Genomic DNA, 27,990 nt, shown 5'->3' with positions numbered 1-27,990 from the left:
GAAGTGTAGCAAGCTAGGTTTCCGTGCTAGAAGTGCTCTAATTTAATTAAAACTAAAAACAGATTAGCATATCTGTCAGTTTGCCTTTCTTTGAGAGAGACATATATACCATAATATGACAATATTAATAATTCCTTGGTCTGTATGCCTCCAAGACATTATATTGCTTTTTATTATTTAGCACTTGTGACTTGTATTTTTTAAAATTCCAAAATTTGTTTTATCGGTGTCCACCACCCATGCAAGAACTTGATAGAGATTTGAAGAGATTACTTACAGCATAAACCCTCCCTCTCTGCTCTGTGAGTTGGTTCAGTCCTATTTTGCATAAGTTCCTTTTGAGTAGATCCATGTGTGGATGCATAGTGCTGAAGACTTAACTCTGTTGGGCTGTGTGGATGTATGTGTTGGAGAGAAGCTGTGTGTAGTAGCTGCAAATAGTAACATTTTCAAAATCAACATGTATTGTGCCTATCCTGTCCCTGGAATGGGCAGCAGTTCTTTGATGTATTACTACAATGGGAAAACGGTAAGTCTTTTTCTTTGTTCAGATAGCTTCTTAGTGGCTTGTTTAAGGGAAAGCAGGGTAGATTAATTACTTTTTACTAAAACCTGTGAGGTTTTGTTTTTATCATTTTCTATACTAGTCAACAACAGTATGTTTCTTTGTAAGTAAGGTTAGAAAGTTGTCTTTGACACAGTTACAATAGTTTCTTACTTTTATTTTTAAAATAATATCTGACAAATTCAAGTTTATTTTTTGTATTATTGTTAATGCCTGATGTCTTTACTAGCAGTGAGCTTCAGCTACATTAGTTTCAATGTTTTCTTATGTTATAAACATGTAATTTGTATGTAAAATACACATTTAACACAGAGAAAAAGGGAAGATTGCTTGATGCTTTGTAGATAGCAGGGAAAGATGAAAGTCATCTTGGATATTCATAAAAATAACAAGTATGAAGCTCTGGGAATGATTAGGGAAGCAGTCAGCTAGTGAGGTCCGTATTTCCTGTTTGGAGTTTCGGGTCCAGAGCCTGACTTTACTCAGATACCATCTGTTTCCAATCACACTAGAATTTTGACCCTGTACAGATTCATAAAATAAATCACTATTTTTCAAAGAATGCATTTGTACATCTTCCAAAGAATTTATTTCTAGCCAATTTATAGCAACATGCTTCAGTGTTTTAAAATAATATCTTTCTGTGTTGCTAAGTAAAACTTCTACTTTTTAATTTCTCAGTGTTAATTATATAGTATACTGTTTCCACAAGCAGTATCTTTAAGTCAGAGGATTTGTATATTCTAAAAAGAAAGTAAACTTCTCTGTAATATTCAGTAGAAGTTATCTTTCTAAGATAGTTGATAAACATAAAAATGTTATTAGTGAATAACAATCTTGAGTTTATGTCAGGAATTCAGTTTTTTCCTCCTTAGTCATCCCAAAACAATGTTTGATCTCAAGTGTTTTATTAAATACATAAATGACTTTAGTGATTTTTTTTTTGTCATTAATGTAGACATTTTCAGTGTTAATCTTTGAAGTTACCAAAAAATTAATCACATTTATGTTTGGCCCTTCCTTTTTACCACTTGAAAATGTTTTAAAGTAGCATATGGCTTTAACCATGGTACATGAGAACTAAAGAAAGTACTTTTTCATTCTCTGACTGCTTTGGTAAGGCCTCTTTGGACTTTGTTAGCATTTGGTTCTTAACTTTTGAGTAAGCTTTCTTAACAGATGACAGTCAAGCCAAAATTTCATAAATTCGTTAAAAAGTATGTGTCCACACTACCCATATAAACAGAACTTTGGAGAATGTAAGAGGTATATTTAGATGCATAGTATAGGTGAAATAATTTGATGTCTATATAATTTCCTTGCCAACTGTCTTCCAAGTATGAAAATATTTTTCTATGTCCAATTTTAAGTAAAATCGTCTGTTTGAAAATGGTGTATGTGTATGAGTTTAATAAAATTAATTATGCAGGACCCCTGAAGCAGATAGACTATAACTCAAATTGAGTGTAGAGTTTATTCTTTTGCAAGCACAGATCACTCTATTACAGCATTTCTCTTTGTTCTACATTGTGGGGGTGAGTAACAGCTTTGATCGTATTAAGTATTTCCAGGCTTACGGTGGATGACATGGCTGGTATGTTAGAGAAGTGTAGCCTGAAAGTTGATAGCCTGTGTTTGATATGGGTCAAAGGTGACTGCTGTGTTCTTAAAAAAATGCATAAAAAATGGTATATTTTCTTAGTCCTCTCTATCATAAGGCCTTAGTCTTTCTTATATGTATTTTCCTCTCTGTATTTTATTTTTACCACATCTAATTTATTTATTATTATTATTACTATTATTATTCTTTAATAAGGAAATCATATAGTATAAAATTTATTATCCAAAGACTGTGTTAAAAGTCTTGTCTTTTTATATATTGGGAAATGTCTACCCATCAATGCTTTACAATAAAAGCTAGCACTTTAATATTGCCAGAGTCTGAAATAATATTTCTTTACTTGAGTTATGAAATTTTTTTATGTAATTCTCATTATGAGCCAGTTAAGTTTAAGGCCACTTTTTATTAATAACTCCATTTTATCAATTTATTTTAAGATGATAGGACTTTAATATTTTGAAATGCTAGTAAGTTCACATTGATTTCATTTTTTAAATCCTTTTTTGGATATTACAGTGATAGAGTGAAAAATCCTGAGTGATACTGGGCTTCAGGAAAATACTTTCCTCTTTTTCTGATTTTTATTTTTACATTTTCAAACTAATTCCCTATATTTAAGGATGCTTGGGATAGTTTAACAAATAGACTGAACAGACTCTAGGAAAAATGCTAGATTAATCAGAGGAGAGCCTTTTCATATTTTGGTATATTTAAGATTATGTGGCCATATTGTATTGCTGGAAATACAAGAGGCTTGAGCATCTTTGTGCAGAAAAGGCAAAAATGTTAACCCTATCTTCCTCACTGTTTGAAAAGAGAAAAGGTTAATGTTCTGTATCATATAGAATTTTTGTGTAGAAGTATTATATACCATGCTGTAAGACATTAATATGTGTTCATGATAAATAGGGGACTTAAAATCACTTTGAATATTATCTGTTTTCTGAACTTTGAAAAATAGCAAGAAAAAATAACGGGTTTTTGAGGGCCTGCAGTCAGTTTTCTCATAGATATGACTAAATTATGTCCTTTATCCAGAAAGGTAGAGAATGGTAGAGGTAAAAAAAGGAAAGTTTGGGGAAGAGAGGATTCCTGCTCTCTTCACCTTGGTATTCTGGAGTTTTAGCCTTCCTTTGATCTGATCAGCCTCCATTTTCTAGACCTTGAACTAAAGATGCTACAAAGTGTTCCAGGTACAAAAATTGCAGCAAGTACAGACATGATGCTCTTTTCATTTTATCAGGGAATTATTTTAATCTTTTAGAGACAACACAGAAATCCAAGTTTTGAAACCAAAGCTTAGAAACACATTTTGAACATTCAGCTTCTTTGTATGGAATCTGGGGAAGGAGAGACAGGAACTAACTACTCTGTTTCAGGAGCTCTGCTGGGGACTTTATGTTTACCTCATTTAATTCTCCCAACCACTCTGTCATTTAGCTGTTACTAGCCTCCTTTTATAAGTGAGGAAAATGAGGTGCTGAGTAGTTAAGTAACTTGGCTAACCTTCCCCTCCCCCTCCCCCATTAGTAAGCTTTGAGGCTAGACCTGAACCCGGGTCTCTCTCCCAGGAACAACTTTTCCTCTTCTGTTATCCAAGGACAAGTAAACTGGTCTCCATAGCAGAGAGCCAGATCTCACTAATCCTTACTATTGGTCATATCAAAGTACTACATTGGAAAGAAAATGTCACTGAGAAAAGTAGTAGGCTATTCTTACAAATAAATATGTTTCACATATTTGATCAGATTTACAGTTTTATGAATGCTAGTTGATATAGTCTGTCAAGCAGCTTTTTACTAGTTTCTTTTTAAACTGAACTTTATCCTAGATATGATTTTAAATGCAGGAAATTAGCAGATCTCTTCTAATAGAACTCATAGTATTGAAAATTGGTTTAGCCATGGTTTTGGCACCTGCCTCCCCACATAATTTATATTTTCATAAGAATTAGAGTAGCATGGAGCTAAAATTGCCTTATGAATACTTCTAAGACTTATTTTTCAAATAAACATTTTCAGTTGATAAAAGCACAGAAACCAGTATGAGACCATATAAAGCCACAGTTCTGCTCTTTTGGGGATTTACTGCTAATTAACATGAGAGAGGAAAGTTTAATTAAATTAATTCAAATTTCCAGGCTATCTGTGGACCCAGTAGAGTTAAATCTACATTTGTATGATGAGGAAAACATGAAGTCATTTAAGAATTCTCTAAAGTTACAATGCTTAGAGACATTAAGCTCTAAACTTAATGACAAGTTTAGCTTCCATCTGCTTTGATTTTTTTTTTTTCCCTTTACCAAGATTATCTGAGACTGTATTCTAGGTATGAATCCAAGAAGTTCTTTTTTTTTTTTTTTTTTTTAATTCAAGTGAGCACAAATAACAGGAAGTTAAAACTAAAACCCCTGCCAGGAGAGTATGTTGTCACTGGTCAGGTTTGTTAATGTTTTAAAGAAATTTATGTCCTTTTCCACTAGCTCATGAACATGTTAAAGAAAGGGATCAGGTGCTTTATTGTTAAGGTCTAAATATTTTTTAAATGTAGATAGCTAAGAAGTGACGATCATTGATGTGTTCAGTATATCTTCCTAGCATGTGAATTTCAAACCCAGTTCCTTAAAAATTTCATGGCCTATCTCTTAGGGAAAAAAATTGTACCTATTGTAAAAATGATACTGGTTACAATAAAGAACTGATGAGACAAACCTAGTGATGTTAACTTAAGATTGATTAAAATGTGTTTGACTTACCTAAGAAGAAATTCTCACATTTGAAAACCACTGTTACTCAACTATACTTTTTAGACAGTGGAAGTAGTAATTGATTTTAAGCTACTTTGTACTGAAAACTAGAATTTTTTTTCTTATTGTTAGAAAGGAAATTTTACAGTATTTCACCCCTAAACATCCTCTGGAAATTCTTGGAAAGAATTTGATTCTTGGAAAGATATTGATCCTTTTATTGATGATGCTTTGAAGATATAAACGTGTATGCTTTTTACAGAAATTTCATGTTATTTTATTAGGCTAACTAATTAGATGAGAAGAATCTTCCATAGATAGCTTACGTGTCCCTGAGTTAGTTCTACTTTCTTTTGCTTTATGATGCTTTTTGGTTTCAGTTCTTACAGTATATAGTACTGGAACTATATACATATATCCCCCGTACCTTAAGTTTGGAATTATTACCATAAAAACTTGAGTAGTAGATTGGACTTTATGGCAAAGTTTGATACTTTTACGTAATATTAAAATACTAAAAATATTGAGATATTTATCAAATTTGTCATTTGTTTAAATATTCTTGGATTTTAGGAAATTCTTAAATTGCTGTTTCATGTACTTTTTTTAATGTCTTCTTCATTGAGGTTATACTTGTTTTAATTTAGATTAAAGAAAGAACCAAGTAAGTGGGAAGACCTGAATTTCAGGAACTTTAAGATTTTAAAATTTATGTTAAAGATATGCTCTTTGTCTGAGTTTATACATAAGGTCAGTATGCACAGAAAACAGTGGATCCAAAATGATCAGAAAAATGAATAGTAAATCATTTTTTAAAAATTTCTTTCTTAATTTCTACCACTCTTATCATTGAATCCAATTACTAAAGCAAAAATTTTACTTACTTGTTTTAAAACAACCTCTCTTTACTAAATTCAGATCTCTCAAAATACAGAATTAGAAGGAAACTTCGGGTATATTACTGGATATGGGACTTCATAGGTTGATCAACTAACTAAAAACTTCTTATAATATTTACCTAGTTTTTCTTTCTTAGTTTTTGAGTGTTGACCCTGAAATGTGCCCAGTTTTTTAAACTGATGGCCCAGTGGTTTAATTACAGTTTTTAAAGCTAGAATTTGAGTTGGGTTGAGGTTTTCTTTTTTCCCAGTGACCTAGACAGTTTTGATTTTTTTGTTTGTTTTCAGATTTTAGGTACTCAGCTAGATCTTATAAAATTTTTATTGCTTAATACAAAATATAGTTGTTAAAATATAAGATAAATTAAGTGTAGTTTTCCTGAATATAATATTACATTCTTATTTTAAAATTATGATGATAGGGTAAGTTAGCCAATTAATTTTGTTTTGCTTTGCTATTTTGGTAAGTTGATAAAGATTTTGCTGGAGATGATTTCTGCTGTTAGCATAAACTTTTCAAACATTGGAAGTTTAATCTTAACATTAAACTGTTTTAATGGTATTTAACATATTAGAACTTAAAGAGAACTGCTAGTAAAACCATCTTGACAAAAGTGCTAATAGGAGCCTAAACATAATGAAATGTTGGTAATAATTTCTGTGTTAGTGCATGTTCAGAAATATTGATAAGCTTCTCTGTCTTCTTTCCAGATTAAATAAAGGTATTCCCAAAATGTTTGCGAGTTTGGGCTTTCATAGGCTTTGGAGTTTATGAGGCTCCTAGAATATTTCTTTCAAAATAGTTTATGTAATTTTAAACTGCTGGGTAAGGAAAAGTGATTTCATCCTGTATTGTTCAGTAGTAACCAGTAGCCACAATGACTATTTAAATTAAAATTTTAAATTCAGTTCCTCAGTTGTACTATCCACATCTCAAGTGTTCAGTATTCAGATGTAACGAGTAGCTACTGTATTGTACAGACATACATACATTACCATCTTTTCAGATATGGAACATTTCCATCATCACTGAAACTTAATGAACAGTGCTTGTCTAAAGCTTTCCTCTCATTTTCTGGGGAAGGGTATCTTCATTAACATATGTAGCTAGCTATTCTCACATTCTAAAGAAAATTCCCAATTCATCTCCTCATCACTTAAAACATTTAAAGATACCAGCTACCACATAGGTTTTGGATCTATTTTTAAAAGCATAGGAAATGGCATCATCTTTTAACTCATCACTGGATGTGACAAGATAAAAAGGAAAACTATCTTTTTAGCAAAAACTTCTACTCTTGTGCATCTTTTCTGAGTAACTGTAAGAAAAAGATGCCTTTCTGCCTTGCAGAGATGTTTCTAACATTAATTACAAGAAGAATGCTCTGAAGTAAGAACATAGTGCACAACTCCAGCCTCTAAAGCTAAACAGAGAGTGGACTGCCCTGAATTGGGATGATCCATATGACCAAACTGAATCATCCAAACAGGAAAAAAGGAATGTTTTTGCTAACTTGACTCCAATTGGTTGTTTGAGCTAAGACATTCCAAGGATAATTGTGTAATCATCGTATAGGGTAATGTAAATATTCATGCTCGAAGTACTCTGTCACTCTTAAAAAGTAAATTTGGGTTGATGGAATGAGGACAGTAAAGATATTACTGTGAATTTATTCTTTTCAGCCAGTCTTAACAATGAAAGGGAGGTATCTTGTTAGATTTTCAGTTACATTCATTTAATTCTGGATAAATGTTATGGTTCTATTCACACAAGACTCAAAAATTTCTCTCATTGCCATTCCTAGAGGAGAAAATATGTAAGTACCTGAGAAAGAAGGACGTTCCCATGATAGCACCTTTGAGCCTGACATTCTGAAATGGAGACTAGAATTTTAAAGAAAATTTCCAATGACCACATTTCAATAGAACATCTAAAATTACTTAATTATACTTTTCCTATTCCTCTTTAAAATAGTGTGACTCCTGGTAGATTTTTAATCAGCTTAAGCACACATTCTTCTTTTTCTTAATTTTAAGATTGTTTGTTGTGATACAAAATCATACTTAAGATTTAAATGTATGATTAGATCATTAACTAGAAAAAAACTGGCATCTATGTGCAGGTGATCAGATGACATAAGCAGTCTGGTTTTCATTTGCGGCCAGTACTGATTGTAACTGAAAGAGACTTGCTCTTTTTGTGGAATTGGCTGACTATTTCCCTACATCTGGAGTTAATAAAGTCTTTAAGACCACATCAGTTGTGCTTTGCCGCAAGAACTCTTTGATCTGAAAAATCGAAACTGGCACAACTGCTGCTTCATAACATTGCATCTATGTTTCTGCAAGCCACAGTTAGGATACCAAAAGTAAAGTTTTTTGGCCTGTGTTAGAAATGCTGTTAGATGGGCCTCTTTTAGAACCATGATTTTCAAAACATCTTATGATAAAAACTTTGAATTTATGTTAGTAAATAAATGATAACCTTATAGTATTTTTAGAGTCTTTACCATTTTTACTTATAAGATCTATTCTTTAAAAGCCCATTTATTTTTTGGAAGTCTATAAAGACTAACATTAAAAACTTAGCAACTGAACAACAATAACAACATTAAAAAAAACTTTGACTCCAAAATAAGCCCTGTGTTCCCAATACAGCTTCAAAAGTTTTATGTATGAGTAGGCAAGCCTCTTCTGCTTTGTGTGGTTTATCTTGGTTTTGTTGCTTTCCATGATACTTACCAATAACCATTATCTCATCAGCATATTCTCCTTTATTTACAGCGATTTGTAAATCAGTAAAGTCAGGTTTATCCCTTTCTTTGCTTTTATAATTACATACATTTAAAATTTTTTGAAGTCTAAGTTTACCTTATGGAATACAGTGAATTAAATAAGAATAAAGATAAATATATATTGAGAGATTATATAGAAATTTAAACTGACAGACTGAATAGATTTTTTTTTGTGAAATGACACATCAAAACTGGAGTTTTTCATAGTTATCATTGTGAGATTTACATACTGTTTTAACCTCTAGCCTAGATAGAATTAGAGAATTTTATATTTTATACTTTCAGGTCAGTGATGGTATACATAGCAGATAAGCATTTATGAAAAAGCATGTTCTAACTGTGTCTTCTAAATTTTACTCTCATTTGTATTTTCTTTCTACATCTGTGGATATACTCTGTTTTTGTTATTTGTGGTTTCAGCCTAGTTTGGGATAATCTATATATAAAGGGGACAGAGGATATCTAGCTAAAGCTAAATTTAGATGCTGAAACTGGATTAAAAGAAAAAAGTACAAAATTCCTTTCCTGATAATGCCTCATACATTGCAAATACATTTGTATATACCCAATTCTTTCTTCCTAACTCTGTCTTTTCATAATAGCTCTTTATGTAGTAGCACATTAAGCATAGAAAAATGTTTAATATGTGTAATGTATACTCTCCTATCTAGAATCCTTTATGGATATTTGTTAGAAATATATCTTATCCCCAACTTGTCAGGTACCACAAATGTGTGTTTTTCCCTCTGGCATATAAGAAGGAAACTAAGCTGAATGCCAGTTCATTAAAAAGACACACCTGTGCTAGTAATAGCATGGCTAGCAAGAAGACTAAAAAATGAACTTTTCAACCTTTTATTTAGAGTGAACTGTACATGTAAGGATGATATTGGACAAAAACTGTAAGAAGTAGTAGTTTAGTACTGAACAGGGACAATATGTAGCAGTATAACTATGCCTCTAAGAATTAGAAAGATGATATTGTTAGCTAATACTTAGCGAGTGCTTACCTGCTAAACATTTTAGAGCTTTCTGAGTCCCTTAGCTATCTTGAGGAATCCAGGCAGGATTTTTTGTTTGTTTGTTTGTTTGTTGGCCATACTGTGTGGCTTGTGGGATTTTAGTTCCCTGACCAAAAATCAATCCTGGGCCTTCAGCAGTGAGTATGCAGAGTCCTAACCACTGGACTGCCAGGGATTCACTAAATGTTTTGTATGTGCTATCTCATCTGATCTTCCCATCAATCCAACCCTCAATGCAGGTACTGTTAGCACTGTCTTACAAATGAGGAAATGGAGTTTCAGACGGTTAGATAATTTGCCAGAAATCTTTGCAGTTAGTTAATGTCTCAGAGAAAGAATAAATGAATATAAATGAAATGAAATAAATGTGTATGCTTTTTTCACACATGCTCCCGTAATTTTACTGAGCTAATTGCTTTTTCCACATTAAGTGAACACTTTGAATTTTTATTTGGCGCCAAAAATTAAATAGATTTACCCTTATCAGACTAAACAAAAGAAATGTTTCATCCACTTCTCAAAATAGGACTCCTTTCCATTCTGGATTCCTGGTTCACTTTTACAGATCATCATCACCTTAAGTGTTACATATCTGTTCTTGATTTCAGTAGTCGTTATAAGAATGGTTTGATCATGTTTTGATCATTATAGTTATTTGGCTGCCTGTTTAGTTTTCAGAGAAATGACAATGTTGGCCATTTGCCAATTCAAAATGTTTATACTTTGCTTATCTGAAGCAGAGGTTTACCAAAGGAAATTAATACTGCTCTGACAGATTAAATGAGATTTTCCTGAAAGCTGTGCCAGAGTTGAAAAATTACTAGAAATTAAAGAACTAAAACTGCTCAGACTTTAACCAACCCTGCTAAGTTCAGGAAGTTCCTGAACAATTACATTGTGCTTTTCACAGTTAACTTTTAATAATAGTAAAGAATAATAACATTTAATCTAGCTCATTTTTATTTTGATAACTCTTTTAACAGTGGAAAGAATGAATTTTATGAACCCAAATTTTATTTCATGTTATATTCAAAAGACTGTTGTTTCCACTAGGTTTTGAATCATGAGCCTATATGAATTTATGTTTTGTGAGCAGAGTCAACACTTGAGACTTTATTCAGTCACTTGGTATAATTGTTACACAAAGATTCATTCTGGGGATATTTAGAATGGTTTTTTTCTCTAGTAACCAGCTAAAAACAAACGTGTAGATAGTATCCAAGGGATTTAAGCAGTTTCTTTGGATTTGTCATAGGCCTTTTTAGATATGAGATAGGCCTTTTTAGGCCCTTCCAGAAGTGTAGCACTCATTTTACATAAGTGGTGTGAGAGTAATTTACATTTTAATTAAATTTCCTGTTTAATTTTAAGGTATATGCACCATCCCCAAATTCAGATGACTTCAACCGTGAATCTCCTAGTTATCCATCTCCCAAGCCACCAACCAGTATGTTTGCTAGCACTTTCTTTATGCAAGGTAAGTACTACCAACTAGTTGTCAAAATTAGCTAATATTTTTAAGTTGTGAAGAAAGAGAATATCTATATAGAAGTTCAGACATTTTTATCTAGATATGTTTGGCTGAAGCAAGTTAAAATTTAATTTTAAAATTTTCTATTGCTAATTATTGTTGAGTGCAATGTAGTTGAATTATTCAGCAAAGCATTGGCGTGTTCATCTAGTATTAATTGAATTTGAAAAGGACTTCAGTTGAAAAAAGTGAGTAGAGCTGCTCTTTCTTTTTTTAGGATTTTTAAATGTATAAAAGCTGTTAACAATTTTAGTTTCTTGTTTAAATGACAGATTCATAACACTCTTAGAATTATCAGTGCAAATAAAAAGGTGAATATCATAGAACAGAATTAAGACTTTTAAGAGAGAAAAAGTGTTGTACTTCTTTTAGTTCATGTCTAACAAATCATTTTTATTTGATCTTCTGTGATTTTAGACTATAGGGAGCAGTAAATTGCTACATAAATAGTTCCTTGACTTTATATTGGTGAGTGAAATCATTGCCAGCACACTTCATTGGAAGGCTAACTATAATAGAATCATTATCAATTACTTAGGTTCTCTATAAGAGAAACTTCTTTATTCTAGTTAGAGAATGTTTCATAAAATATACATTGCTTGTTATAGATTAAGAACTTTTTTGTATATTTATGGATATTCCATTATGCAAAAGTATAATCCAGCCTCTCCCCAAATTTTGGATTTATAATATCCTCCCTGATAAGAATTCAGATCTTGTGAGGATTTTTATAATGACCTGCCTACTACAGTTTAGATTTCTTCCCCCCCCTCCCCAACTATAAAGCTTTATTCCTTCATTTAAAATAGTAACTGTACAGTTTGGAGGGAAGAAAGCTATATGGAAGACTAGATTGAAAAGAGGAGGAAAGACATATCTAGAGAGTACCCTTTGAATTTTTTTTGTATCATCAAAATAAAAGAAAAAATTTTGGCTAAGGAAAGTTCTATATTTCTCTTTTTTGTCTTAGATGGGACCCACAATTCTTCTGACCTTTGGAGTTCATCAAATGGGATGAGCCAGCCTGGTTTTGGTGGAATTCTGGGGACCTCCACTTCCCACATGTCTCAATCCAGTAGTTACGGCAGCCTTCATTCACATGACCGCTTGGTAGGCCATAACACATGACTAGGGTGCAGCAACACTTTGTCCTTGCTTGTGTTTCTTTTTGGATTACAAGTGTAAGATTTGATTCTGCCAAAACTTCTGAATGTTGAAATGCTTACTTCATGCCTTTTGAAAAAAGTAAATGACAATAGTAGGTGTCTTCAGCTACTAATTTATGATGTTCTTTATAAGCTACTATAGCAGTTGCCCAGTTATATGTGCTTATTATTGAGAAAATGTATTTAATAGATCATATCTCTTTTCTTCTTTCTTTAGAGTTATCCTCCACACTCAGTTTCACCAACAGACATAAACACAAGTCTTCCACCAATGTCCAGCTTCCACCGCGCCAGTACCAGCAGTTCACCTTATGTTGCTGCCTCACACACTCCTCCCATCAATGGATCAGATAGCATTCTAGGTGAGCTCTTTTGGGTTGGCAAAACTCCCTAAAACTGAACTTGGACATTTTTAATGAATCCCTTTTTTTTTAATATGATATATATATATATATATATATATATATATATATATATACACACACACTTGTTCTTTTCATGTTTTTTCACAACTTTATCAAGATATCATTGACATATAACACTGTATAAGTTTAAGGTGTACAGCATAATGATTTGACTTACAGACATCTTGAAATGATTATCACAATAAGTTTAGTGAGCATTCATCATCTTATATAGATATAAAATAAAAGCAATAGAAAAAAATGTTTTTCTTTGTGATGATAACTCAGGGTTTACTCTCAACAACTTTCCTATATGACATACAACAGTGTTAGTTATAGTCATCATATTGTGTATTACATCCCCAGTACTTACTTATAACTGGAAATTTGTACCTTTTGACTCAACATATTTTTTAGTATTGAGTTTAAATGTGAAAGAAAGGAAGAAAAGAAAGTTTCTGATTTTCATTAATGCAGAAACTGGTAAGGAATCCATCTTTCCTTTAGTTTACTATTTGCTGGTTTATTGCGACAGATGTGCAGTTACAATGGAGAACACCATTGAAACAATGGCAGAGTGCTAAAAAGCATGCCTGCTCACTTGCTAAACTTCCTTGCTAAACTTCTTGATTTGTTTTTCTATTTGAAATACTCAGGAACCAGAGGAAATGCTGCTGGAAGCTCACAGACAGGTGATGCACTTGGAAAAGCTTTGGCATCTGTGAGTATTGATTTTACGTATTTTGCCGAATGATTTTTACACTGCTGAATTGCAGTGATTTGATTTTGTGGGCAGTGTGTGTCATAGTTAAAGGGTATAGTTATAACAGGACCATTTCATTACTCATTTAGAGCTATTCTCAGTTTGTATTGATTTGTACTGCCCTTATAATAACTCATGAGAATATTTCCCACCTGATTCCCACAAGAACTGTCCTTCTAATTTCAATTTAAATATCTGTTTTTGTCTTAATGGAACAGATGTAGGGAAAATTTTAAAAACTCAGTTATTTTAAAGCCTAAAGGACAGATTACTAAGATTGTTAAATCTGTTTATTAGTTTTAAACATATACTTTGTGAGTTGCGAGTTAAAATAAGCCAAGTAGAGCCAAGAAACATAGCTCAGTTATTCTTCTGATCCAGAGAAGGGAGTGCTTTTATAAGGACGTTTTCCTAAGATGGAAGGTATTTCAGTATTTTTTAAAAGGAAAAAATAATCATCTTCTGCTGATTCATTCAAGGCATAAGAGATGAGAGCCTTTCCTAAAAGCAAAAAAACAGATTCACTGAGGAGCCCATGCTAAAATGAGTAAAACTGATTTGAAGGAGCCCCATAATATTTTCCTCAGCAACTAGTTTACATCACAACTATAATGTTAATGACAAAGCAGTGAGTTGCTTTAATAAAGGCAGTGATTGGTTTTAATGTCTTTTCCTTAAAACATTAAACTGAAATCTATTATTTTGGGAGAATGTTTACTAGTAATCCATAAAGATTCCAAATCTAATTTTTTAAGAGGCACTTCTGCTTTGTATTTTCTAAAGTTTCTCCTTAGGCGTTTTCTTTCTTTTTTCCTCCTGAGTGATATGGTTCTCAGGTTTCTCAGAGTTGTCTTACTTATGTTCTACTATGAAATGCAGTTAACTCTGTCAAACATATTTGCTGCTGTTCATAGGGAACCTAATGTGTGGATAGTAGGAAGCAGCTGTTGAACATTTAAGGAGATAAACCTCTTTGTGTGTGGTTTTATGTAAATATTCTCTGTCCACAGCACTACAAGTTTTTCTTGAGAAATGAAGCCAGGTCAGATTCATCTCCCACATAGTGGTGGCCCACACAAAATAGAGCTTAGTTCATTTAATTCAGTCTTGCATCATATGACAAAAACGATGACAATAACAAAACCCACAAAAATATCTTCTGCAATTTGTATGTTTACTAGGTGCTCGGCACTATACTAAGCACTTACATGCTTCATTTCATTTAATCCTCAGGAAAGCCCTGTGAGGTTGGCATTACTATTCCCATGTTACAGATGAGGAACTAAGGTTTAAAAGGTTAAGTAACTTTGGCTCAGAAAGATTAAACAACTTGCTCTCGGGATCACCGAGCTAGGGAGGGTAAGGCCTAGTGTTAGATTAGATCCGCTCTGGCTAGCTTCACTTACCCTGTACTTCCAGAAAGACCAATGCTACAGTGACTGTTATTTTATAAGGTGTTGATGAAGGTTAAAGGGAGTTGTCTCACTTCTGAACTGATCCCACATGGTGAAAACTACCTACTTTGAAAGAAAATTATTCAGTAATATTAAATGAGTGCCTCTCAGGTATTTAATTTACTTGCTGATTTCTTCCTCTGATTTGTAAGAATTCAGCAGCAAATATTTCACGTGTAGAAAGACAAATAACATCTGAACTTTTAATATTAGGCAACTTTAAAAAAATACAACCTACATTTCAAGGGCTTTTTTCTCAAAATTCTTTTGTTCACTTTATCCAAGGAAAACTTCTTTAAAGGGTCCTTAGCAGATAGGCAGGAATTTGTGATCTTCTCAGTGGTCCTTCAAGCTTCATTTCAGTTACCCTTGAAGTCCTTTACTATTCTCCCATATTATAACCAATATACTAGCTGAACCAGTTGGCATTTGGAAAAGAAAATCTAAATCCAGTGTAAGTGGAAGCTAGGGAAGAATGTTTAATCTAGTTAGTGGGTGGGCTTTGGTTGTCATGGAAACTCAGCTCTGTCATCCTGTGTTGTTACTAGGCAGGAGCAGCCAGGTCATTCCATAAATCATTTCTGTCATAGCTGACGGTGATACATTCCATCTGCTCCATCACTGCATGCCATAGTCTGCACACTTCAAATCCTTTCCTTCAATCCATCTCCTCCCCTGCTCCACACCAGACACCTCCCCCCAACGTATTCTTTCCCTAACTTCCATTGCAAACTCATATTCGCTTTAGTGCTGTCAAAATGTCCTGAAAAACAAAAGCATTACATTGGGGATAGGAAGGATTAGAGGAGATGAGGAGAAGGAATTTTATGAGAATTACAGTTGAAAGTCTGACGTTCATATCAGAATTTTTGATGTTAGGTAATACAGATCTTTGGAAATGGTGACCATGAGTATTTGAAATTTTTAAGTTCTTTAGACTGTGATGTTTTAAATACAGCATCCAGGTTTTAGATGGAGAGATAATATGCTATTGTCATTAGTAGTTATTTCTAGCTCCCTGAATGTCTGATATATGTCTTAGATGGTCTTTCATGTGTGAAACATCAGAGGGTACAACCTTTGTTCTTCAGTTTAGGTATTAAAGAGCACACAGAATGCTGTGTGATTAAACATGGAAGGCCAGATAATACATTTGCAAAGGTTCCTTTATTTTAGGTTTAAGCCTGGATAATTGTGGTCTTAATCTCAGGATAGCTAGAAAGAGAATTGTACATGAAAGTATTTACACAAAGTTCCCAAAGCCCTATGGATTATGCATTAGTTTAGATAATAAACTAGGGTAGATAGAAGGGAAGGAAAATCTGGATATTCGTGCCATTTCAGTGTTTCCCTGAACGTTTGCCAGACAATAACCCTTTAAGATTGTGCCCATGGAGAGTTATATAGAGGAAGAAACATCTGGTTTATTTCAGGGCCTAATACCATATCAAAACACTTGGTCTTTAATTTAGAGGAGATCAAACAAGAGGACTGTTTAACTTTGTTGATTATATCAGACTTCTCTGTGATAATTTATGTTTTGATTTCTACCTCAGAGCAAAGGAAAGAGAGAGAGAAAGAAGATAGAGTGTGTGTATGTGTGTGTGGGTGTATTTTAATCTGGATAGTTAAATGGTCAGTAGGCTCTAACAAAAGAAAAGAAAATTCAGGGAAGTTGACGTTTAAAAGTTATTCATGAAATAAGTTTCTTTGTTCCTTAGACTCAATAACATTAGCATAATAAAGATTAACTGAAATGTGCACTGTAGTGCTTAAAAAATTGGGCTCCCAGTTCCAGGGTTGGGCTTGGGAGCACTCCATTGTTTCTTTTTTGTCTGGGGCCCTTTTCATCAGCCTCTGGCTTATTGGCACCCTGCTGATTGGAATAGACCATGACTGATAGGAGGAGGAGCCTCATTTGTTGCAGTAAAATGAGGCATATTACCGTTTAAGCCTGGCAGAAGGTATTGGGAGTTATTCATCATTGGTCATTTAACAGTATGAGGACCATGGACTGCATGCAGAATGAGTTCTTATTTGTGTTTATGATCCAGATTCTAAATCACTCCCATCCCCGTTTTTTAAGTGAACTGACTTTTTCTTCTCTCTCTTTTTTTTTTTTTTGCTTTGAAACATCTATGTAGGAGTTCTTCAAGGTCAGAAAGTACAAAAAGTAATGTATTCCTGATTTAGAATGCTCTTCATCAAGAAAAGCCTAGGTTTAGAATTTCTTAAAGTAGCACAACAGTTTCTATGGAATCTGTATAGTCTGTATGTGATTTGGTAATAGAATAAATATACAGAGGTTAAGTTTAATGAAATCATTTCTGATCTATAAGACTGTGTTATTCTGCTGTTTTAATATTGTTGCTCCCCTTTCCACGTACACATTCCTTTTATGAAAGTAAGGGGGACAAGAAAAAGTCCTGTAATTTTCCAGGCTATCTGTCAGTTCAGGAAAAGTATTAATAATAATTGTCTGTCATTACTTTAATTTAGGGCAAAGTAGAACAGGGAGTGTGATGAGTGAGTGGAGAAAATGGCTTTTATTATACAAATGGAGAAAGTGTTTTTGAGAAAAATATCAGAAATTATATATTGATAATGTTTTTGGTCCTGCTTCTCCTGTTTTCACAGTGATTTTTTTTTAAAGCTCACACCCATTTTACATGTAATATCATTTTCTTTAGTCATTGCAGGATGGTCAGTCAAGTCATAACTGATTCTAAAATATAAATTTCCTTCTTTGAAGAAACCAGTTCTTCACATGCTTGGGGGTTATTTAGCTGTAATGGCAGAGTTATCAGGGAAAATAAGGGTTAAGAGTCTGTTTATACCTTCAAAAGCCCATACCTGCTTAATGATGTGGTATGGACAGCTTAGTACATCAACACTAGTTCTCCAATATTGGAATATTGGAAGCTTAAACCATAAAACTAATATGTAAGTGAATTCATCTTTGTACTTGTTTCTCCTCTTAGGTATTCCTGTCACTGAACCCTACTGTATAAATGCTGAAATAAATACTACTGTTTACTGAATCCAGCTTTTTATCAAAAAGTATTGTAGCAAATTTCAAGTGTGATTTAATCGCTCAAGTTTTTGGTTTTTTGTTGTTTTTTTTAAGTGTTGCGTACCTACTTGTGCAGGATAGTGACAGACAGTGATGGATTCAGTGTTGAACAGTGTAAAGTCCCTGCCTTCAAAGACTTTGTAGTTGAGGAGAGAAATACAAAAGGTAATAGAAAGCATACTGTGAAGCAAAAGACCAGGGAGGTAACAGATTGCTTCCCTGGTAGGTCAGTGGTGAAGAATCTACCTGCAATGCACGAGACGCCAGTTTGATCCCTGGGTCAGGAAGATCCCCTGGAGAAGGAAATGGCAATCCACTCCAGTATTCTGACCTGGGAAATCCAATGGACAGAGGAGCCTAGTGGGCTGCAGTCCATGGGATCGCCAAAGAGTTGTATACGACTTAGTGACTAAAACAATAACAAGTTACTCTAAGAATATTAAGGGAGGTAAAAGTGAGTGTAAATGGGAACATTATAGTTAAGTTGGGCCTTGATGTGTTTTAGAATCCATCAGGGATTCTAAACAAGTTAACAAGTTAAGAGACAGGCCTTTTGAAAGGACAGACTGTGTTCCAAAAATGAAAAAAATACTTTGTATATAATGCTTTATGTAAATTATAAGGTAGAAAGGTTTTTTATGATGAGATTGTGGAATAGGACAAATGCCATCCTGTTTTCTGTCGCCAGCAACAGGAATTGCTATGTGGGGTTTGTTCAGAACTGGCTGAGGACAGTAGCTCAGTGAGCTGTGTGAGTTGGAAGGAGGGGGAGTCGCTAAAAATGTAAGACTTAAATAGTTCAGCCACTTCTTTTACTAGAGCTACAAGTTCTAGTCAAAGTTTGAAGTAGTGTCACGGCAATGAGAATGTTTATGCCTATCCTGAAAACACTATAGAGAGTTGTGGGCATTGGTGTCTGTGGTGTGAAGCGCAGAGGGGCAGGAGAAAGGAAAGGGTAGTGAGAGTGGTTTTGGTGACCGTGAGAATGCTGGTGCTCACTGAGACGGAGGAAACAGAAGAGGAGAGATGGAAAGCTGGGGAAGCTTGCGGCAGTGATGCAAAGTTTGCATTTGGACATACTGAGCTTGAGATGAAAGAAAGATATATCCAGATGGAGATGTACAGCAGCTAGGATAGAGGTGTTCACTCTGGAATCGTTCACAGAGATGTCATGCTGCTGCTGCTAAGTCACTTCAGTCGTGTCCGTCTCTCTGCAACCCCATAGACAGCAGCCCACCAGGCTCCCCTGTCCCTGGGATTCTCCAAGCAAGAATACTGGAGTGGGTTGCCATTTCCTTCTCCAATGCATGAAAGTGAAAAGTGAAAGTGAAGTTGCTCAGTCGTGCCCAACTCTTAGCAACCCCATGGACTGGAGCCTACCAGGCTCCTCCATCCATAGGATTTTCCAAGCAAGAATACTGGAGTGGGGTGCCATTGCCTTCTCCAGGAGATGTCATAGTTGATGCTTTATAAAGAATGGTATTACGAAGAGATAAAACACAGGTAAATAGAAAAGGAAACTGAGCCTGGAGTGCTCAGAAAACATACATTAAGTGAACTGCAAGAGTAAAAGGAAGAAGGACCCTAGGTAAATACATCCAAGGGTTTAAGAGGCACTCAAATGGCAACTTCTTAAGCGGAAGATACCATTCATTCTTTTAGCAAGTGTTTGTTTACCAGCACCATTGTAGAATTGGAAGCTAGTGCAGAAGGCTGTTTAATTCACATTTGTCTGAATAAGATAGAGAAGTCCTTGCTCTCTGGAACATACATTTTATTAGGGAAAAGGGTAAAAGAGACAGATGATAAACAAGAAAACAAGTTTAGACAACTAGGGATTAATGTAAGCGGTGTGAAGAAAACAAAGCAGGGAGGTATGACATGGAGGGAATGGTATTTCCCCAGTGCTTTCATGCAGTTAATTCATACAGACAGGGAAATTGAAAGTCAGCAAGTAGGTCTAGTTTATGATAGAGTTTTGCATGGAACTGGAACTTCTGTCACTCCTCAGCCGCTCACCATCAGTGCTATCAATCCTTCCCTCCCTTACCAATATTATAGTCAAGACATATTTCATAGTAGTCAGCATCAGTTGTTCATAAAAGTTATAATTATATGCAGCTTAAACACGGGAAATATTTACAAAAATAAAGGGATATGTTGAGATGTTTTTGTTGGAGTTTGGTAACCTCACCTAATTTACTTATGGTTGAAATAAATCGCTGTATGTATTAGGAACCAAAGTATAACCTTTTAGTTAATTTCACATGTGTGAAAATTAACAACTTTTAAAAGGTGACCACTTTGACAGCTTAAAACCAACAACACTGATCTTATAGCATACCACTTCCTTATCACTAAGTCTTCCTACAAAGTCTTTTGACATCTTCTTGATAACTGTGTTTTTCTAAAATGACTTTGCAAACTGAGAATTCCCTGGCAGTCCTGTTGTTAGAACTCGGTACTTCCACTCCTGAGGGCTTGGGTTCAACCCCTGGTCAGGGAACTGAGATCCTGCAAGCTGCATGGTGTGGCAAAAAAATAAAACTACTTTCCAACCTGTATATATGACTTCTAGATCTGGCTCTTCAGAAAGAGTTGGTGTGTAAAGAGATTTCCAAATACAATTTAATAATATCAAGCAAATTGGTATAGAAATATTCATTTATAATCAGTGCTTAACAATTAGTGCTAGTGTTCGATGATTATGACCTGTGGAATTTTGTTTTACATGAGCCTTTCATAGTATCTGGCTTTTTCAACATATTACACTGTCTTTAAAACCAGTGCTGAGACCTCTTATATGCTGTAATTTGGGGCATCTTTCAGTTTATTAGAGCTCTCAACTTATTCAGAGCAAGATTATTTCTATTGGATGACACTTTGCACCACAAATAGTTTTCCTTTTTAAAATATTTGGCCACAGATTCTCCAAAGAAGTTGATTTATCTGCCCTAAGTGCTGAGATATGAAGATGATTTATGATTTCTGTATTAGTAATGGGACTGTCCTAGAGAAGAGCTCCTGGGAATTGTTGGCATATGGATTAGGGAGGCATTTTAAATGTTTATGGCTAATTATGTAGCTTGAATGAATTTCTGTTACTATTTTTTTTCCAGCAATGTGAAATAAAGTATTGCAACAAAACCTTTAGCCAAAATACAAAAATTTATACATCCCTATATGTTAAACTCTTAGGTGGTAAAGTCTATAAATTACTTGGGGAACATTTTTTGAAGAACTTCCAGCGTTTTTTCGCTTTCATCAAAGGTGACAAAATATCCTTTAAAAGTATGTTTAATTTTTTTTTTTTACAATACACATCATTAGGAGCTAGATTTAGCAAAAATGTTAATCAAACAGAACTTTTCAAAAGAAATAAGGGGTAACTTTTTTTTAATCTTTTTTTTTTTTTGGCCTTTAAAACTGTTTTCAAGGACTAGTCTCTTCAAAAAATAACAGTTTCCTAAGATTATTTTGGGGGCTTCCCTGGTGGCTCAGTAGTAAAGAATCCGCCTGTCAGTGCAGGAGATGCATGTTTGATCCCTGGGTCGGGAAGATCCCCTGGAGAAGGAAATGGCAGTACCTAGAGAATCCAGTGGACAAAGGAGCCCCGAGGGTTACAATCCATGGGTTCATGAAAGAGTCAGATATCACTAAACAGCAACAACAAAGATTATTTCTAATAGATAAAATCTATTTAGATAGTATATTCTAGAAAGATTGTTTACCAAACTTGTTGATTTTATATTTATAGTCACTTCTTTTTTGTTCTAGCAATTGGAAATTTAAATTATTTTCAACTAGGATAATAAAGAAGTAGCTATGATCTATTTATTCCTCTTGTATTAGAATATTTATGATACTCTTTATTTATTTTTTATGATACTCTTTAACCCTAGTTTTAAAACTGAGACTTCAATAGTTTTTATGTAATGGAGTAGCCCCAAAATTTATTAAACAATTTCTCACTCATGAGTCTTAAGGGTGGCATCTTAGACTACAAAAATATCTCCATGCCAGTGGATTTACATTTTCGCTTTTGTCACATATTGATGTGTTTGTCTTTGTTTTCTGGTTAGATTTATTCTCCTGACCATACCAGCAGTAGTTTTCCATCCAATCCATCAACACCAGTTGGATCACCCTCACCTCTCACAGGTAGGCTTTTATATAACTACTTGATAACATATGTGGAGCTACTTGAAAATATTTGAAGTTTATTTTTCAATAAAATATAGTAAAGACTCACCCACAAAAAAATCATTTGTTTTGAGAAAGCATGTAAACAGAATCTTCTCCTGAGTTCATTTTGGAGAATGTTGAAATATTTGCTATTTGAATTATTTGTTCATATCTCCTTTGGTTCTTAAAATAATTTGCAATAATTATATTATTGCAACAGGATAAAAAATAAGTCTAGGCAGTTGAGATGAAAGTAAAATATAGAGGAGATAAATTTAAAAATTTTATAAACTAGCATAGAAAATAATCTATTTAGAAGTACATATGACTTCTTCCTTATTTTTAAGTCCACTGAGTTATATTTCATATATATATATATTATTTGGAATATTGGGGGTTTTTTGTTTTTGCTGAAGAAAACAACTCATGAATGTGGCTGAATATTGTTAGTAGAGTTAAATAAATGTTCAGTCTTGTGTTTTCCTTTTTTTTTTAACAGCAGCTTTAACAAGTTGCAGATAGTATCCTACAGTATAAATTTGTTGAGATACAATTGTTATTCATGTAAATAGGAATCTTTCTGTTTATTAGAAATAAAATTACAGGGAAATGCTTGTATTTGTTAAGCTATCAAACTTGGAATATATTTTCCTGAGCATTGTTTGGAGAAAAGAAGAAAGGTATTCATTCTAAGGAAAAGACATTAGACAACTGGGTAAAAATTGCCGTTTTCCTCCAACTGTTGACCTCAGAAACAGTTCTGTATTCCTGATCAGGTCACTAGTTCAGGCCATGTGGCATTGTTGTTGCTGTCAAGCCTTTTTGCTTTCCTGAGGATTTCTGAAATTCAGGGCTCTGATATATCAGGGCTCTGGCTATCACCTGTGCTCTGTGATTTAGCCTTGTGACTCTGCTAAGAAGCATTCCAGTGTGGAAATGATGAACTGCTGGCAGCTGCTTTCAGCTATTAGTGGTTCTGCCACTTTCTCAGACACCATGGCTTCAGCTGTCTAGTAAAAGTAGAGCAGCTGTTCCCCGTATAGACAGGACTATGAAAGACCCATTGACTTAGAGTTGTTGTTTAACAGAGGGATAAAATTACAGGAACAGTGATGTAGCTTTAACCACATTCACTGTCTTGGCAGAGTTTTACTGAAGTTATCAGTGTCATTTTTGCCACAGCCCGTTCTACTTTTTCATCTCAGGTAGCTATGTTGGCCCTTACTGTATGTTCCCACTGGCTCTTCTCGACCCAGTAAGATAGAAGTGTCCTTTGGTTTTCATGAACATTGGTTGGGAAGGCAGGCAGCAGAGATGCTCAGCATCTGTGAAGGAATATCAGAAAAATGAGGAATCAGAGACTTAGACATTTTTCAAAAAATAATGGTCCAAAGTAAAATCTCACATTTCTTCCTTCATTTTTATTTGATGTTTAATGAATGGTATCCTCTTTCTGCCTTTAATTCAGCTGATAAATGAAAATCTGTGAACTGTTGGATTATGTAGTGAAGGTAATAATAGATTTCTTTTTCAACTCAGTTGTCATATTCAAAGAAAAATATATATTCGTGTTGAAGTGGCAAATCAAAGACTGATTTTATACAGGTGCATCTCTCTCTCATCTCCTATATCTAGTGTTTTCTTCTTATAACCACATACACACACATTTCCCCACACACGTATCCCGGATTGACAGAGCAGACATGGAAAGGGAGGAAGAAAAAGGTAAAGCACTGTGTAATAAAGTTTTCACAGTTGAAGGAAAAATGAGTAAGATAGAGCAAACCAGAGCTCCTATATACTATGTGCAAATTATTTTGTACCTTGTGTGGCAGTGGCCCATTGTTGAGAGTAGAACATCCCACCCCGTGTGCTCTCTGCTGCTGCTGCTAAGTCGCTTCAGTCGTATCTGACTCTGTGTGACCCCATAGAGGGCAGCCCCCCAAACTCCCCCATCCCTGGGATTCTCCAGGCAAGAACACTGGAGTGGGTTGCCATTTCCTTCTGCAGTGCACGAAAGTGAAAAGTGAAAGTGAAGTCGCCCAGTCGTGTCTGACTCTTAGCAACCCCATGGACTGCAGCCCCCAAGGCTCCTCTGTCCCTGGGATTTTCCAGGCAAGAGTACTAGAGTAGAGTGCCATTGCCTTCTTCACATGTGCTCTCTACACTGTCCCTATTTCTTATGCTTGAACATCAGTCCAACTCAACACAGACCATGTAAGAATAGTTACAACATAGGCAGTTTGTAAGGCATTCATCATTCTTGTTTAAATCCTGCTCATGTTCCTTGGAAACTTTTCAGTTAAGTAGTAATAATAGAAAATGCTTATGAAGAAAAAACATCTAAGATGATTATAATATTTTAGTTAAGATACTTCAGGCTGAAAGAAAGACAGACTCTTGTCTGGAGTGGATTACATAGTAAGGAGATTTGGGATATCCTGTATAAAGCCTATAGCAGGGCAAGTTCCTGAACCAGTCTGGACTCCTGCTCTATTTCTTTGAAATTCTTTCTCAAGATGGTGGCAAGACAGCAGTTAAAGGTACCACGTGTAGACATAACCATGTCTCCTGTAAGAAGAATGGAAAGTGAAGTCAAGTCGCTCAGTCATGTCCGACTCTTTGCGACCCTATGGACTGTAGCCTACCAGGCTCCTCTGTCCATGGGATTCTCTAGGCAAGGATACTAGAGTGGGTTGCCATTTCCTTCTCCAATATTTCTTTAAGCCCCTTTTTTTGAGGGAGGGAGCAAGAATACTGGAATAGGTTGCCATTCCCTTCTCCAGGGAATGACTCAGGGATTGAACCTGGGTCTCCCGCATTGTAGGCAGACGCTTTACCATCTGAGCCACCAGGGAAGTCAAAGGACCATCTATTATGTGTCTTTTCAGAATCTTTTTCTGGAAGCCTCTTCAACAGGTTTTCAGTCATGGTTCATTGATCAGTACTGTGCCTAACAGTTACTTAACATAAATGAGACCACCATATTTGTCTTAGTTGTTAGGATTTATCCCAAGAGCTAAGAATAGAAGTACTCTTTGCAGGTTCACAGTAGGAAAGGATAGACACCCCAGCACTTTCTGAACAAAATCTGGGCTCTAGCAACAAGGTAGAAGAGAAGTATGGCTGTGTCTAATACTGTTGTCATTTGAGAAAAGACATGAGTATTTCAATTAAGAGAATGTGTTTACTAAAGAAACTTGGGAAGCAGACAAAACCGTTCTTTACCTAATTTTGGAATATCAGTGAATAAAAGTCTAATAACTGCAGCACTCAGTAGCAGTCTTTGGAACATCTGCAATAAAAGCAAAGAGGATGAGGGAGGAGATAGGGAAGATTCCTGAGTTTGGACTCATTTCATCAATGAGATATTTATTTTTATCATCTGTCACTGTGCCTATTGTTAAAGCAGTTAACCTGACTTCAGCAAGTTTTCAGTTTAGTTGAGAAAATAAGAGATAAACACATGAAAATAGAACCATCAGAATTCACTCTAAACTACAGTTCTTCAGATACATTTCATGACAAGAGTATAAAGGAGAAAGAACTTTCTGAGTTTAAAAGAAGTAGTGTGACAGAGGTCAAGATGTGGAAAGTGTATGACCTGTTCATTCAAAGTCACTGAGATGACTGATCATGAGCTATTCATATATGAAGAGCTTCCCCTCGAATGGGAAGGTTGGCTGGGGCCAAGTTGCAGAAAGCAGAGCATTCAGTGCTGCACTGAGGATTATTCAACCTTTTCTAAGGTTGGAGTGTATCATAAAAGTTTGAGTTTAGGGTGAGATTACAAAGAGAAACAACTAACAAAATAAGAAAATGCATGGTAAATAGTCCTCAGAATTTCTCTCAGCCACACAAAATGATGTTATCTATTCTTTAAATTTATTAACCAGTTTTATTAGGGTGGTGCATTATTAAATCCCAGTCAGAGCAAAAACAGATTAGAAATACTAGGTGAATTTTAGATTTAGTGATTACAGAAAGCCTTTCCAGATTTTCTAGCCAAATAATTCGATTCTCTTATCTTTGTCAGCTAACTTGTTTTCTGGAAATAGTAAATTTCAATGTTGGGTAATAAGTTTATTATAATCCTTCTTGGATAACAACTAACTTTTGGGGGTGGTCGCTGATATAAAGCTCAGGGCAAAGCCCAGGACAACTACAAAATCTGTTAACTATATAAACAGTTGAAAGCTTGCCCTTATCTAATAGAAGAATGTATAAGCCCAAAACTTCTACATATGTCTACAACCAGATATCACGTGATAGGGAAGGAAGGGAGGAAATAACCTATTCTCTGGGAAACCCCTTAGGTTTTTGCTCTCTGCACTTTTGTTTTTCCATTATTTGTGTAACCGTGCTACAGCTGCTGAGTACAAACTAAAGATACTGATATCAAAATGATTCTAAATGGATCTGTATATTTTATTCCTCCAGTAGTTTTTTAAAAAGACAGTGATCCAGATCTGTCTAGTGTCAAAAGTATTCTGTAGCGTTGTGGTCTCTGTCTAGAACTTGAATTCCTTTCACAGCCCCACAGTTCTTATCTGTAACTAATAAGCCATCAGTAGGCCAGAATTACCAAAGTCTGTGTGTCTTCTCTCATCATCAGTTACATGATTGGTTTCTTCATCAGGAAGAAATAATAATAATATTAGAATATTGTCAGAAAGATCTTTTATTGTCAGAAAGATCTTTTAGGCTCACAAAGCCTGCGTGTTCATATCTTTTACCTCATTGGCCTTGTAAAGGTAGATTAAAAACAAAAACTAAAAAAACTGAGTACCTATTTTATGGTGAGTATTCTAAATTAATTGATAATACAGATCAACCAGAATGCAGGTCCACTGATTTTCAGTATCAGTTAAACTTCCATGCCCTTTTTTGAGCTTTACCAGACATAGGGTGGCCTTTGTTGAACTAATGCAGTCTATCTTAACTATCCAGCCATCCCCTTTGTGACCAATAGCATGAATTTTTGAAATGACTGAGCTTTAAAGAGCTCAGTTCATGAAATACAGCTTGGCATTTGTATAAAATTCAAAAAGATATAGATGATTTAACCATGTTAGTATTCTACTTTAATCAAGTTTGTCTCAAGTGGGGCAGCCTAATCTATAATAATTTTTTTAAAAAAGGTTTCAGTATGTGTATGTTTTTCCAGTTTAATAAATTAACATTTTGAAGTAGACCATAGCATAGATACTTCATGTCACTATCAAAAAATAGTGAATATAGGTGATTTCTTACCTCAGTAACTCTGTGCACACATCTTATTCCTCAATACTAAGCTACCAAAGAAGCACAAAAATTGCCTGTTTTGCAAAGCAAATATGTGCTAACAGTTCTGAGTATTTAAACATAAAACTTGCATTAATGATCCATACAGATTAAATGTCCTATCACAGGCTAATCACCCAAGGATATTGGGCAAAATGGAGCAAAATGATTGAAAATAAAATATTATAGGGCTTTCCTGGTGGTCTAGCGGTTAAGAATCCACCTGCTAAAGCAGTGGACACAGTTTTGATCCCTGGTCTAGGGAGATCCCACATGCTGTAAGCCCATGTGTCACAGCTACAGAGCCTGTGCTCCATGACAAGAGAAACCACATGTTGAGAAGCCTGTGCACCACAATGAAGAGTAGCTCCTGCTCACCATAACTAGAGAAAGCCTGCACACAGCAACAGAGACCCAGTGCAGTCAAAAATAAACAGATAAATCTTTTTTTTTTTTAAGGTCTTGTGGTCCCTTCTTTAAAAA

At 34.7% G+C, this 27,990-nt stretch overlaps 1 protein-coding gene across 12 annotated transcripts in view; it reads left to right on the top strand.

Annotated features, from left to right (window-relative positions):
* TCF12 (transcription factor 12) overlaps window positions 1-27,990 on the top strand; it is a 391,527-nt gene that overhangs the window by 328,652 nt on the left and 34,885 nt on the right. For 8 of the 12 annotated variants that reach the window (XM_069596408.1, XM_069596406.1, XM_069596404.1 and 5 more), the window contains 5 exons: window positions 11,020-11,125; window positions 12,150-12,289; window positions 12,563-12,707; window positions 13,406-13,470; window positions 22,122-22,200. In XM_069596408.1, the coding sequence (XP_069452509.1) occupies window positions 11,020-11,125; window positions 12,150-12,289; window positions 12,563-12,707; window positions 13,406-13,470; window positions 22,122-22,200 (535 nt within the window). Of the gene's footprint in view, window positions 1-309; window positions 530-11,019; window positions 11,126-12,149; window positions 12,290-12,562; window positions 12,708-13,405; window positions 13,471-22,121; window positions 22,201-27,990 lie in introns of those variants that run through there. The other 4 variants (XM_069596414.1, XM_069596413.1, XM_069596411.1 and 1 more) reach the window with 3 other exon arrangements.

The sequence above is a fragment of the Ovis canadensis genome, chromosome 7 (assembly GCF_042477335.2).
Source record: "Ovis canadensis isolate MfBH-ARS-UI-01 breed Bighorn chromosome 7, ARS-UI_OviCan_v2, whole genome shotgun sequence".
NCBI lineage: Eukaryota > Metazoa > Chordata > Mammalia > Artiodactyla > Bovidae > Ovis > Ovis canadensis.
Note: the sequence above shows the minus strand (reverse complement) of the source record. Positions and strands in the feature narration are given on the sequence as shown.